Raw genomic sequence first — 14,191 nt, forward strand, 5'->3', positions numbered from 1 at the left:
TGTTTGGATACGTTTGAGAAAATTTTAATTATACATTTTGTATTGTATATATAATACGTTTAAATATCTGTTTCTTGATTGTAACTATTTAAATTGATATTAAAGTTTGCATAATTTTTGTCAGCAATTAAACGGTTTAACGTTTAAGTAAGGTAATTGGTTTCTGGCCAAAACTAGTCTTCCTCTGAAAGTGTCGAATTGATCAATTCGACACTTTCAGAGGAAGACTAGTTTTCAAATTACTAGTAACACTTTACTTTAGAAACAAACACGCTGCTTTAAGAAGGTAAATTAACGTTGTCTTGAAGTCTGTTTGTCAATGCATTTAAACCTATAGAATATATATTTTTTAAATCGCTTAATACACAATTAGAGTAAATTATTTAAAAATTGTAATTTCTTTGCCTAATATTTTTTTCACACAGTTCTACGAGCATTGATGACTTTTACAATTTGTCTGTTTAAATATAAGATTAAAGATAATAGACGAATTTAATACAGATAATTAATAAAACAAAATTTTTAAATCATGAATCATGTTTCTTATAACTTATGTTAACGCGTAATGTATTCAAATAATATTTTCCAATACAAAGTCACAAATAAAGAGAAACATACAAATCTTAGAAAAGATTAAATATTAAAAAAAATCTAATCTACATTTAAATAACGACCGATGTTTCTTGCGATTATTTTTGCATATTGTTTAGCTTTCATTGACGTCTCTTTAAATGATTTGTCGTAATATGCTTCTTTGATCATTAAATCCATAATCATGGAACATGAAGTCACCAATTCGTACCAAATCCGTTTGTAGATTTGTAATTCTCTTTTACTCCGATCTGTCGTACGAAAATTTTTGCAAGCGGTCTCTAAACACGCCACTCGCAGTTGATGCAGTTTTATTTGCTCATCCCTTTGTTCTTCGAAATCTGCAAAATATTTGTATGTATCCGAAATTTTAAGTGTCATCTCTGCATAAGTTACAATATCTCTGTCTGGAGTAAAATATTTCTTCGCTGATTGAAGTTGCTTCAAAGTTTTTTCAAAAACTGATTTGGCATCATCAAAATTTAATATACATGTTTCTGTGATCTCAATAGGTACGTATTTTAATTCTTTTTCCAGGGCAGAAAATATTAAATTTGGCTTCTCGGATTTTATTTCTATTTTTGACATAAGATTTTGTATCTCAGAAGATTTGTTTCCTTTATTCTGTGAGAATTTTTCCATCGAGAAATATAAAAGTGAAACTCCATATGAACCCCAAGATTTAGCACTATTGGTAAACATAAGATTATAAAGTTTATGTTTATAGTTAGGAAAGTGAGAAAAATCTCTATTTTCTTCCTTTGTTCCCGGGTTATCTGTAGTAAATTTCAATATTACATAATCTTCAATAACAATGTGACTTTTAGCTTCACCGAAACGACCATTTGCTAGAAAGTATCTAGACAGATCAAATAAGGTGAAAGCCATATCAAGACATTTTACATCAAATTTTGTTTTGGCAGATACCATGTCTGTCAGTCGGATGTTTAATATCTTATGCATGTACTTTACAAATTCATGCTTATCTTTTGACTTTGTAAGATATTGACGTCCTAACTCCTGTACAGTTGTAAGATGCAAAGTGTTCAAGATAATCCTAGGATTCGATTCTTTTTCTTTAACACCAACAAGACTTGGTATGTGGATGGGATCAGGATAATTTTTATCCATGTATATCGTATATAGTTCTAATGCTCTATTCAGATATTTAACGTTATCTTTCTCTTTCTTCTCTACCTCACTAGCTAAATACAATTCGTTAAGTGCACCTATCGATGTCAATATAACTTTGCTGTCAAAACATTTATCTAATTCTAACAGTGACAGACATTTATCAAAACATTTTATAGCAGTTGTTAAATCGTTAATATCCGTAGAAGTAATATATTCTAAGCCCATGTTGTAATAAGCATTCGATAAAGCAACAATATCATCAAATTTTGTATCCGTTAAAACATCATTGGTTACATCATGATGTAATACATCCATTGCCTTATCTATCACTTCCAGATTGTTTCTCTTCTTATTAAATCCAGTATTTTCATCCATGTACTTTACTTTAAACAACAATTGTAGAACTTTCAAAAATGTCGTACTAATATTCATACTTGTGGTGGATTCGGCCGGTATCGTTTCTGTATAAACAATGAGAATTAATAGTTGAAAATCATTAGATGGACATTTATGTAACTAAATTACTTGTATGCGTTACCGAGTTGAAGAATTTGAGCCTGTTTTTCTTCCATTACTTGTCTGAGAAACGGGAACATTATTGCTCGATACTGATATAAAGAAAATTTCCAATATAAAGTTATAAATTTCAATTTGTGTTCCGACTAGCAAATTTATCGAACGTTCTGTAATCCTGGATGAGGAATTTCTACATACACGTGCTATGTATACAATTTGAAGGACGTTTACATGTACGATATCTAGTTAAAATGTGCATTTTATAGTGATAAAATTTCTCTGTATATAGGGTCCCTAGCGCGTTCTCCTATTTACTATTACATACTGAATTACGACGTTGGAAACACAGACATGTTTTCCAAAAGAGGCATTAGATCTCACTTAATGATTTAAAGTGTCAAATTTATTTATTTATTTGTCGAATAATCTTTCAAAAGAGCTTGTTGGAATAAACACATTCTTATAAACTCTAAAAATTTATAATAAAGACGTAATATTACAAACATAAAAAAAAGACTAGAGAGAATTATAACAAGATTATATTTTTACAAATTAATTACTTGTTAATATAACTCTATTTTTATATTAAAAAGTTATTGTATAAATATTTTTTAAATTAACTATTTTTAGATATTACATGAATATATACAGGGTGACCCATTTTAAATACGCACCTATAAAATATTTTTTTACGTCTTTTACATAAAAATATTTCGTACAAAAGTCTTTCCCTTAAGGGGGACACAAGATAGCAATACCTATATGCTTAAAAATGGCGCCATTTTCAAGAAATTTGCTAATTAACATTTTTCTTAAATAGAAATCGATTTTTTTTTTTTAACAAAACTTAGGTCCCGTCGAGACAAACCTAATCATTTGTTTAGGGTTTTCTTGATTTTTCCATGAGTTTACACAATTTTTTATTTTGGAATATTAGTGTTTCGCAAACATGTCGAGTGGTATAGATAGTCTAAAAAAGCTTTCGATTACGTTTGATGTGCATTGCAACTATCAATAGAAGCTTGTTCGAGCATTTGCGCTAATATTACAAATATCCATATAGTGAGAGGCAAAAATCACTTTGAAAAAACATCTGATAATGAAAAGAAAAGTAATACCGAGTAAGAAACACGTGGAACCCTGAGAACTGATCAAGAAGGAGAGTAGTATCATGATATTTGGACGTTTCTTCCCAATAGGCGCCTGAATGCGTGTTTCATCACTCGCAAAAGAAATCTCGTCTATTTGCTCCCCCGGAGAAGAAATTTTTCCGCCCTTCGCTATCATTAATAATAACAACAATAATAATGACTGTAACAGCTATAGTGCATGCTTGTTACAAGTCGTTAATAAAACCGTTAACGATGGTCATGGTGCACAATATAGTTCTATAAAGTCAGCATAAAATATTATATATGTATATATGAAGATATATAATATACAAGTTGCATCGACTGTATGTTCATGTATAACGTACGGTAATAATGATAATAACATTGATAATAATAATAATTGTATATAGAAAAGCAGATCAAGGAAGACTAGCAAGACTGTCAAGGCGTAATAAAGAAGATAGTAATAGTAAAATAATTTTTTCATTAAGATCGTTTTTGTGCTTACAATTCGCATTTTATTCAAATTTTTACAAATTTATGAGACAATTGAGACACGTTGTTTGGTTAATCCTTACTTTTTAATTTGCTGGGTCATAGTAACCTGACATAATTATCAGCTTATAAAAATGCAAAATAAAATGAAAAGAGAGAACTAGTTACTTCTTATTCTTCATACATTTTAATATTTCGATGAACCGCGCACGTGTTGATTATGAAAGATCCAGAGGCTGATAAGTCAAGCTACTATTGATCCAACGCGAATTAATGCACCTTACTATATGTACAATATATGCACCTTACTATATGTACATATGGGATCCGTTTTTGAGACTACACCGATATATCATGTATGTTACTGTTAAATGACATGATTTAAAACGGAAAAAAATGTGTAAAAAGAGCTTCAACTAAAATAACACTTGGATTTTGCAGTGTAGTGGCGTTCCATGCCAAGTGATGGAGGCTCTCACGTCCCACGATCTACCAGTACTGGTAGAGACAGAATTTGTAAGAAGATGAGACTTATTTCTACCGAGAAGTCAGAAAATTGAAAAAGTTCTGTTAGTGTATCTCAAATTCACTATATTAATACATATTTAGCCGATTGTTTGCAGGCATTTGAGAAAGTTTTAATTATACATTCTGGTGTTGTACATAAACGTTCAATCTCTGTTTCTTGGTTATAACTATTGAAATTGATATTGAATTTCGCATAATTTTTGTCGGCATTTAGACGGAACGTTTAAGCAAGGTAATGGGTTTCTGGCCAGAGTTGTTGCGAGTATTACGACGGCTGGATTCACGTAATATCCGTTCAACACTATCAGAGCAAGACTTTCAAGTTACCAGCAATACTTTACTTTGAAATCAAACATGTACGCCGCTTTGAGAATGCTGAGAGAGGTAAATTAAGTACGCAAATAGAGTAAATTTACCTGAAAATTTCAATTCTTAGTTTAATATTTTTTTCACACAGTTTTACGCATTGTTCATTTTTACAATTTGTCTGTTTATATATATAAGATTATATATTTATGTAATTTATGTTACTTAAGATTATAGATATACATATATATATATACATATGTATACATTATAATATTTATATAATCTTATGTAATTTCTATGATAAATATATTCTTATAGAAATGTATTAATGTATTAATAATATACATAGTGTATATACATTATGTATACATTAATACATATCTATAATAAATAAGAATATATTTATTGTCTAATGTATATAACATACATAATATATATAATATATAATCTTACATGATTGTGTGTTACTGTCAATTATTGTAAAATGTTAATCATTGTCAAATATAAAAATATAAGAGTATTATAAATGTAAGATTAATATATTCTCATGTAGGTCTATCATATAAAAATATTAAGAAACATGATTTATACAAAAATTATTTATCCTCAGTCACATTTAATACAGATAATAATTAATGGAAAGATATTTTGTTAATCACATATCATGTTTCTTATATGACTTATATACGACAGAGAATGTACATTCAATAATATTCTCCAATGTAGTCGCAAATAATAATAAATGAAGAAATCTTAGTCAGAACTAATTATGAAAAAAAAATCTAAACTGCATTTAAATAAAGATCGATATATTCTCCGATCATGTTCGCATATTGATCAGCATTCATTGACATCTCTTCAAATAATTCTTCGTAACATGTTTTCTCGACCATTAAATCCATAACCATGGAACATGATATCACCATTTTGTACCTAATCCGTTCGCAGATTTGTGATTCTCTATCATTCACAGTAATTGTTTGAAATTCTTTATGAGCTTTCTCTAAATACTTTGCTCGTTGTTTATGTAGTTTTATTTGTTCATCCCTTTGTTCTTTAAAACCTGCTAAATATTTGTATACATCCGAAATTTTAAGTGTTAATATCGCATTATTTTCAATATTAGTGTCCTATAGTAAAATATTTCTTCGTTGCTTGAAGTTCTCTCAAAGTGTTTACGAAAACCGATTTGACATCAGCAAGATTCAATATACATGTTGCTGTGATCTTGTTGATCTTAGTGTGTAGCATATGTTCTAATTCTTTCTCCAGCGTAGAAAATTATAAAAATCGATATTTTCTGAGATTATTTTCGCAAATTGATCAGCTTTCATTGACATTTCTTTAAATGATTTGTCGTAATATGTTTTCTCGATCATTAAATCCATAACCGTAGAACATGAAGTCATTATTTCGTACCAAATCCGTTTGTAGATTTGTAATTCTCTATCTTTCACAGTAATTGCTTCAAATTTTTTACGAGCGTCCTCCAAACACTCTACTCGCCGTTTATGTAATTTTATTTTTTCATCTATTTGTTCTTCAAAACCTGCTAAATATTTGTACGTAGCTGAAATTTTCAGTGTTATCTTCGCATAATTTTCGATGTCAGTGTATGCAGTAAAATATTCCTTTGCTGTTTCAAGTTGTCTCAAAGTTTTTACAAAGACCAATTTGGCATCAGCAAGATTCAATATACATGTTTCTGTGATCGCAATAGTCAGATGTTCCAATTTGTTTTCCAAGGCAGAAATAAAGTCTGAATCTTGTGATTTTATTTTTAATTTTGATATGCGATCTTGTATCTCAGAAGATTTGCTTTCTTTATTCTGTGACAATTTCTTCATCCGAAATCGTAAAAGAGACACTCCATAGGAACCCCAAGATCTAGCACTAACGGCAAAAGCATAATTATAACTTTTATCCCAATGAAAAGAATCTTTTTTCTTTTCCATTGTTTCTGCAACAAATTCGCACATTATATATTCTCCAATAACAATGTGACTTTGAGCTCCAGCAAAATCTTCGTTTGCTAGAAAATATCTAGATAGATCAAATAAGGTTAAAGCCATATTAATACACTTGTCGTCAAATTTTGTTTTGTCAGCTAACATGTTTTTCAGTCGGATGTTTAATATCTCATTCATATACGTTACAAATTCGTGTTTATCTTTCGACTTTTTAAGATATTGAAGTCCTAACTTCTGTAAAGTTGTATGATGCAAAGTGTTTAAGATAATCCTAGGATTCGATTCTTTTTCTTTAATACCAATAACACTTGCTATGTGAATGGGATCAGGATAATTGCTCTTCCTTGTGTGTGTGTAATATAGTGACAATGCTGTATTCAAGTGTTCATTATTCTCCTCTGTCTCAAGTTTCTCACCAACTGAACTTAATTCGTTAAGTGCACCTATAGATGTCAATATAGCTTTACGGTTTAACAGTTTGTCCCCTAACAGTACCAAACATCTTGAAAAATACGCTAGAGCAGTATTTAAATCGTCAGTATCCGCGGAAGTAACATATTCTAAGCCAATGTTGTAATGAGCTGTCGATAACGCAACAATGTCATCAAATTTTTGGTCCGTTAAAACATTGACTACATTATGATATAATACATTCATCCTCTCCTCTAACGCTTTTATTTGGTTTCTCTTCTTAGGAAGTTTAATGTCTCCATCCATGTACTTTACTTCAAACGACAATTGTAGAATGTCCAAAAATTTCTTACCAATATTTATACTTGTAGTGGGTTTAGCCGGTACCGCTTCTGTATAAACAATGAAAATTAGTGGTTATAAATCATTACATGGACATTTATGTAACTAAATTACTTGTATGCGTTACCGAGTTGAAGGATTTGAACCTGTTTTTCTTCCATTACTTGTCTGAGGAACGGGAACATTATTGCTCGATACTGATATAAAGAAAATTTCCAATATGAAGTTATGAATTTCAATTTGTGTTCCGACTAGCAAATTTATCGAACGTTCTGTAATCCTGGATGAGGAATTTCTACATACACGTGCTATGTATACAATTTGAAGGACGTTTACATGTTCGATATCCAGTTAAAATGTACATTTCATTGTGATAAAATTTCTCTGTTTACTATAGGGTCCCTAGCGCGTTCTGCTATTACATACCGAATTACAACGTTGGACACAGACATATTTTCCAAAAGAGGCATTAGATCTTACTCAATGATCCAAAGTGTCAAATTTATTTATTTATTTGTCGAATGATCTTTTAAAAGAGCTTGTTGGAATAAACACATTTTTTGTATTATAAATTCTAAAAATTTATAATAAAGACGTAATATTACAAAGATAAAAAAAAGACTAGAGAGAATTATAACAAGATGAGATTTTTACAAATTAATTACTTGTTGATATAACTCCATTTTTATATTAAAAAGTTATTGCATAGATATGTGTTAAATTTACTATTTTTAGATATTATATGAATATATACAGGGTGACTCATTTTAAATACGCACCTTTAAAATATCTTTTTTCCTACGTCTTTTACATAAAAATGTTTCGTACAAAAGTTTCTTTCCCTTAAGGGGGACACAAGATAGCAATATCAATTTGCTTAAAAATGGCGCCATTTTCAAGAAATTTGCTAATTATTATTTTTCTTAAATAGAAATCGATTTTTTTCTTTTAACAAAACTTATGTCCCGTTGAGACAAACCTAATCATTTGTTTAGAGTTTTCTTGATTTTTTCATGAGTTTACACAATTTTTTATTTTGGAATATTAGTGTTTTGCAAACATATCGCGTGGTAGATAGTCTAAAAAAGCTTTCGATTACGTTTGATGTGCAAAACTATCAATAGAAGCTTGTTCGAGCATTTGTGCTAATATTACAAACATTCACAGTGAGAGGCAAAGATCACTTTGAAAAAACATCTGGATAATGAAAAAAAAAGTAATACCGAGTAAGAAACACGTGGAACCCTGAGAACTGATCAAGAAAGAGAGTAGTAGCATGATATTTGGACGTTTCTTCCCAATTGGCGCCTCAGGGAGGCCCTAGAGTCAAAGTCCGCGACTTTTCCTAACATTTTTCGTGACAACGCGCGGTAGATCTTACGGTGGCGATAAGCAAACCACTCGGTTTCACCTGTTGTCACAAAACTGCGTGTAACAATGACAGTCGTTTATGATTTGAAATATAGGAAATAGGAATTTATGTATTTTTGTGTGACTAAAAGTCGAACACGAATCTGATAAGAACGTTTGAAATCTTTTAATTATGATTATACGTTACATTTTTTGTATAGCAAGGAAAACGTAAATTATAAAATTTTTTTTTTGTAAACGTAACAACTATGTGCGTGTTTCATCACTCGCAGAAGAGAAATCTCGTTTATTTGCTCCTCTGGAGAAGAAATTTTTCCGCCCTTCGCTATCATTAATAATAACAACAATAATAATGACTGTAACAGCTATAGTGCATGCTTGTTACAAGGCGTTAAGAAAACCGTTAACGATGATCATGGTGCACAATATAGTTCTATAAAGTCAGCATAAAATATTATATATGTTTATATGAAGATATGTAATATACAAGTTGCATCGACTGCATGTTCATGTATAGCGTACGGTAATCATGACAATACACTGATAATAATAGTAATTGTATATAGAAAAGCAGATCAAGGAGGACTAGCAAGACTGTCAAGGCGTAATAAAGAAGATAGTAATAGTAAAATAATTTTTTCATTAAGATCGTTTTTGTGTTTACAATTCGCATTTTATTCAAATTTTTACAATGGGACAATTGAAACACTTTGTTTGGTTAATCCTTACTTAAATCATACATTGAACTATTTTAATTGAAATTTAAAACTATTTGATGTTAAAATCACGCGTGTTAAAGTATTAAAAATAAAATTCTTAATTGATTGCGTTTTGCTACTATTTCGTTGTGAAAAGTCGTCGCCGACGAAATCAAAGAAATTTTATTATGTCGATTCATTCATGTCGTGCGTTATCGATCCGAGCCTTAAATAAATTTAAACACATTGCTGTAAGCGTCGCTTTCTTATATACAATAAGGTGCAAAAATTCGCTAGGTCTTTGTAACCTGACTTATCAGCGTAAAAAAATGCAAAATAAAATAAAAAGAGAGAACTATTAGTTACTTCTTATTCTTCTTGTTATACATTTTAATATTTCGATGAACCGCGCACGTGTTGATTATGAAAGACCCAGAGGCTGATAAGCTAGCCAGTCAAGCTACTACATACTGACCCAACGCGAATTAATGCACCTTACTGTATGTACATATGAGATCCGTTTTTGAGACTACACCGATATATCATGTATGTTATTGTTAAGTGACATGATTTAAAACGGTAAGAAATGTGTAAAAAGAGCTTCAACTGAAATAACACTTGGATTTGCAGTGTAGTGGCGTCCCATGCCAAGTGATGGGGGCTCTCACGTCCCACGATCTACTAGTACTGGCAGAGACAGAATATGTAAGAATTTAAGATGAGACTTGTCTATCGAGAAGTCAGAAAATTGAAAAAGTTCTGTTAGTGTATCTCAAATTCACTATATTAATACATATTTAGCCTATTGTTTGCAGGCATTTGAGAAAGTTTTAATTATACATTCTGATGTTGTACATAAACGTTCAATCTCTTTTTCTTGGTTATAATAACTATTAAAATTGATATTAAATTTCGCATAATTTTTGTCAGCATTTAGGCGGAACGTTTAAGCAATAAGATAATGGGTTTCTGACCACACTGAGAAAAATGTCTTTGCTGTATTAGCAAATTATTTGTCACTATAGTGACAGCAAACATTTTTTGCTGCGAGTAGCAAACTTTTTGCTATTGCAGCAAAAGGTTTTGCTACTCGCAGCAAAAAATATTTGCTATCACTATAGTGACAAATGATTTGCTAATACAGCAGAGTATTTTTCTCAGTGCAGAGTTGTTGCGAGTTGCGAGTATTGCGGCTGGATTCACGTAATATCCGTTTAACACTAATATTTTTTTCACACAATTTTACGCATCGATAATTTTTACAATTTGTCTGTTTATATATAAGATTATATATTTATATAATTTATGTTACTTAAGATTATAGATATGCATATATACATATGTATAAATTATACTATTTATATAATCTTATGTCATTTCTATGATAAATATATTCTTATAGAAATGTATTAATGTATCTGTTAATAATATACATATTGTATATACATTATGTATGCATTAATACATTTCTATAATAAATAAGAATATATTTATTGTCTAATGCATATAACATACATAATATATATAATATATAATCTTACATGATTGTGTGTTACTGTCAATTATTGTAAAATGTAAATCATTGTCAAATATAAAAATATAAGAGTATTATAAATGTAAGAATAATATATTCTCATGTAGGTCTATCATATAAAAATATTAAGAAACATGATTTATACAAAAATTATTTATCCTCAGTCACATTTAATACAGATAATAATTAATGGAAAGATATTTTTTTAATCACCTATCATGTTTCTTATATGATTTTTATACGATAGAGAATGCATTCAATAATATTCTCCAATGTAGTCACAAATAATAATAAATGAAGAAATCTTAGTCAGGACTAATTATGAAAAAAAATCTAAACTGCATTTAAATAAAGATCGACATATTCTCCGATCATGTTCGCATATTGATCAGCATTCATTGGCATCTCTTCAAATGATTCTTCGTAACATGTTTCCTCGACCATTAAATCCATAACCGTGGAACATGAAGTCACCATTTCGTACCAAATTCGTTTGTAGATTTGTAATTCTCTATCTTTCACAGTAATTGCCTGAAATTTTTTACGAGCGTCCTCCAAACACTCTACTCGCCGTTTATGTAATTTTATTTGTTTATCTATTTGTTCTTCAAAACCTGCTAAATATTTGTACGTATCCGAAATTTTCAGTGCTATCTTCGCATAATTTTCGATGTCAGTGTCTGCAGTAAAATATTCCTTTGCTGTTTCAAGTTGTCTCAAAGTTTTTACAAAGACCAATTTGGCATCAGCAAGATTCAATATACATGTTTCTGTGATCGCAATAGTTAGATGTTCCAATTCGTTTTCCAAGGCAGAAAATATAAAGTCTGAATCTTGAGATTTTATTTTTAATTTTGATATGCGATCTTGTAACTCAGAAGATTTGCTTTCTTTATTCTGTGACAATTTCTTCATCCAAAATCGTAAAAGAGACACTCCATAGGATCCCCAAGATCTAGCACTAACGGCAAAAGCATAATTATAACTTTTATCCGAATGAAGGGAATCTTTTTTCTCTTCCATTGTTTCTGCAACAAATTTGCATACTATATATTCTCCAATAGCAATGTGACTTTTAGCTCCAGCAAAATCTCCGTTTGCTAGAAAATATCTAGATAGATCAAATAAGGTTAAAGCCATATTAATACATTTATCGTCAAATTTTGTTTTGTCAGCTAACATGTCTTTCAGTCGGATGTTTAATATCTCATTCATATACGTTACAAATTCGTGTTTATCTTTCGATTTTTTAAGATATTGAAGTCCTAACTTCTGTAAAGTTGTATGATGCAAAGTGCTTAGGATAATCCTAGGATTCGATTCTTTTTCTTTAATACCAATAACACTTGCTATGTGAATGGGATCAGGATAATTGCCCTTCCTTGTGTGTGTGTAATATAGTGACAATGCTGTGTTCAAGTGTTCATTATTCTCCTCTGTCTCAAGTTTCTCACCAACTGAATTTAATTCGTTAAGTGCACCTATAGTTGTCAATATAGCTTTACGGTCTAACATTTTGTCCCCTAACAGTACCAAACATCTTGAAAAATACTCTAGAGCAGTATTTAAATCGTCAGTATCCGTAGAAGTAACATATTCTAAACCCATGTTGTAATGAGCTGTTGATAAAGCAACAATGTCATCAAATTTTTGGTCCATTAAAACATCGACTACATTATGATACAACACATTCATTCTCTCCTGTAATGCTTTTATTTTGTTTCTCTTCTTAGCAAGTTTAGTGTCTTCATCCATGTACTTTACTTCAAACGACAATTGTAGAATGTCCAAAAATTTCTTACTAATGTTCATACTTGTGGCGGATTCGGCCGGTACCGTTTCTGTATATAAACAATGAGAATTAATGGTTATAAATCATTACATGGACATTTATCTAACTAAATTACTTATATGCGTTACCGAGTTGAAGGATTTCAGCCTGTCTCTCTTCCATTACTTGTCTGAGGAACGTGAACATTGTTGCTCAATACTGATGTAAAGACAATTTCGAATGTAATGTGTTTCGACTAACGATCAAACGTCTTCTAATCTTAGATAGGGGATTTTCGCATACACGTCATACACGTGCTATATATAGAAATTGGAGGGGGTTTACATATCTGATATCCAATAGAAAGATATATTTTATAGGGTTAAAAATTATTTTTATCTAGGGTCCCCAGCGTGTTCTCCTATAGGATATTGAATTGCATACCGAATGTTATATACAAATAAGTTTTCTAAACGGGGTGTAAAAGATTCTACCCAGTAACCAAAAGTTTCAAATTTATTCATTTGTTTTTTGAATGCTTATCCAAAAGTACTCGTTGGAAAAATCATTCTTTTTAAATTGGCGGTTGTTTTAAGCAAACGAATGAATAAAGTTATTAAGTTTATGGATGATACAAATTAATACGATTTCAGTCTCTTGTATTTCTGTACTTGGTTTTTTTTTATTATCGTCCTACTAGCTTAATATTATTTAGTAGCGCCACGGTTTTCTTTGAAATGCACGCGATATAAAATTATTATTACAGTTTACTATAAAATAGGTACTAAATAATCCGATAGGTCCAGTTTGATTTTCCTGGTTTGATTCTATTAGCTTAATAGATCAGAGATATTTGATACTTTTCTCACGCACGATTATTTAACTCATAGATGGCCCATAACAATACCCGGAGTAGCGCACTCTCTACCGTGTCAAGGACTTTTATTTTTTCAGTTCGCGAATTATTAAATAAAAAATTAAACGTTTGACTAAAAATGATACACGGGATCAGATTTATGCCACTTTCACGCAGTTGATCCTAGGTAACATTAAGTGCATGAAATTTTGATCTAAATTAAACGGCCGCTATTTTGCATGGGAGTGTCGTATAGCAACTTAAAAATAGTCGGGTTTTATTTGTCTTCAAAATACCTTTCAAATGAGCTTTAACTTCACCCTTAGTGCCATTTAAAATTTTTGACCCTTATTCCGCGCATCTGGGATGGGAAATGATCAGCACTCAAAAGATAGTTTTTTTTTTAATATTAGAATACCGATATTTTTATTTCTACAAACGTTATTTAAGGATTTCCACACTTTTGACAAATTCAGTAAAAAAAATATGTAGGTACCTATGTATATATTATCTGTATTAAAACAGAAATTATCTAAGTTCTGTGTTAAATGAT

The 14,191-nt window shown here is 30.3% G+C and overlaps 3 protein-coding genes across 3 annotated transcripts; all 3 read right to left on the minus strand.

The window, feature by feature from the left end:
- Positions 1-416: 416 nt before the first annotated feature.
- On the minus strand, positions 417-2,604 carry LOC139810238 (KIF-binding protein-like). The gene is made up of 2 exons (XM_071773630.1): positions 2,264-2,604; positions 417-2,186 (listed from the first exon to the last, which is right to left on the minus strand). The coding sequence occupies exons 1-2, from the start codon at positions 2,319-2,321 to the stop codon at positions 652-654; spliced, it is 1,593 nt and encodes a 530-aa protein (XP_071629731.1). The 5' UTR covers positions 2,322-2,604; the 3' UTR covers positions 417-651.
- A 2,743-nt stretch (positions 2,605-5,347) lies between these two features.
- LOC139809821 (KIF-binding protein-like) lies at positions 5,348-8,841 on the minus strand. Its single transcript, XM_071773042.1, has one exon. It carries the CDS (start codon positions 7,370-7,372, stop codon positions 5,942-5,944), a length of 1,431 nt encoding a protein of 476 aa, XP_071629143.1. The 5' UTR covers positions 7,373-8,841; the 3' UTR covers positions 5,348-5,941.
- On the minus strand, positions 8,839-13,056 carry LOC139809820 (KIF-binding protein-like). Its single transcript, XM_071773041.1, has 2 exons — positions 12,932-13,056; positions 8,839-12,852 (listed from the first exon to the last, which is right to left on the minus strand). The coding sequence occupies exons 1-2, from the start codon at positions 12,987-12,989 to the stop codon at positions 11,345-11,347; spliced, it is 1,566 nt and encodes a 521-aa protein (XP_071629142.1). The 5' UTR covers positions 12,990-13,056; the 3' UTR covers positions 8,839-11,344.
- Positions 13,057-14,191: the final 1,135 nt, after the last annotated feature.

This window comes from Temnothorax longispinosus, chromosome 3 (genome assembly GCF_030848805.1).
Source record: "Temnothorax longispinosus isolate EJ_2023e chromosome 3, Tlon_JGU_v1, whole genome shotgun sequence".
Taxonomy (NCBI): domain Eukaryota; kingdom Metazoa; phylum Arthropoda; class Insecta; order Hymenoptera; family Formicidae; genus Temnothorax; species Temnothorax longispinosus.

What these genes read in the sequence shown, in the direction of transcription:
- LOC139810238 (XM_071773630.1), bottom strand. Translation starts at nt 2,321, where the DNA reads ATGTTCCCGTTTCTCAGACAAGTAATGGAAGAAAAACAGGCTCAAATT. An exon ending in GGCTCAAATTCTTCAACTCG is followed by an intron (nt 2,187 to 2,263) that starts GTAACGCATACA and finishes TTGTTTATACAG; the next exon opens with AAACGATACCGGCCGAATCC.
- LOC139809821 (XM_071773042.1), bottom strand. Translation starts at nt 7,372, where the DNA reads ATGGATGGAGACATTAAACTTCCTAAGAAGAGAAACCAAATAAAAGCG.
- LOC139809820 (XM_071773041.1), bottom strand. Translation starts at nt 12,989, where the DNA reads ATGTTCACGTTCCTCAGACAAGTAATGGAAGAGAGACAGGCTGAAATC. An exon ending in GGCTGAAATCCTTCAACTCG is followed by an intron (nt 12,853 to 12,931) that starts GTAACGCATATA and finishes GTTTATATACAG; the next exon opens with AAACGGTACCGGCCGAATCC.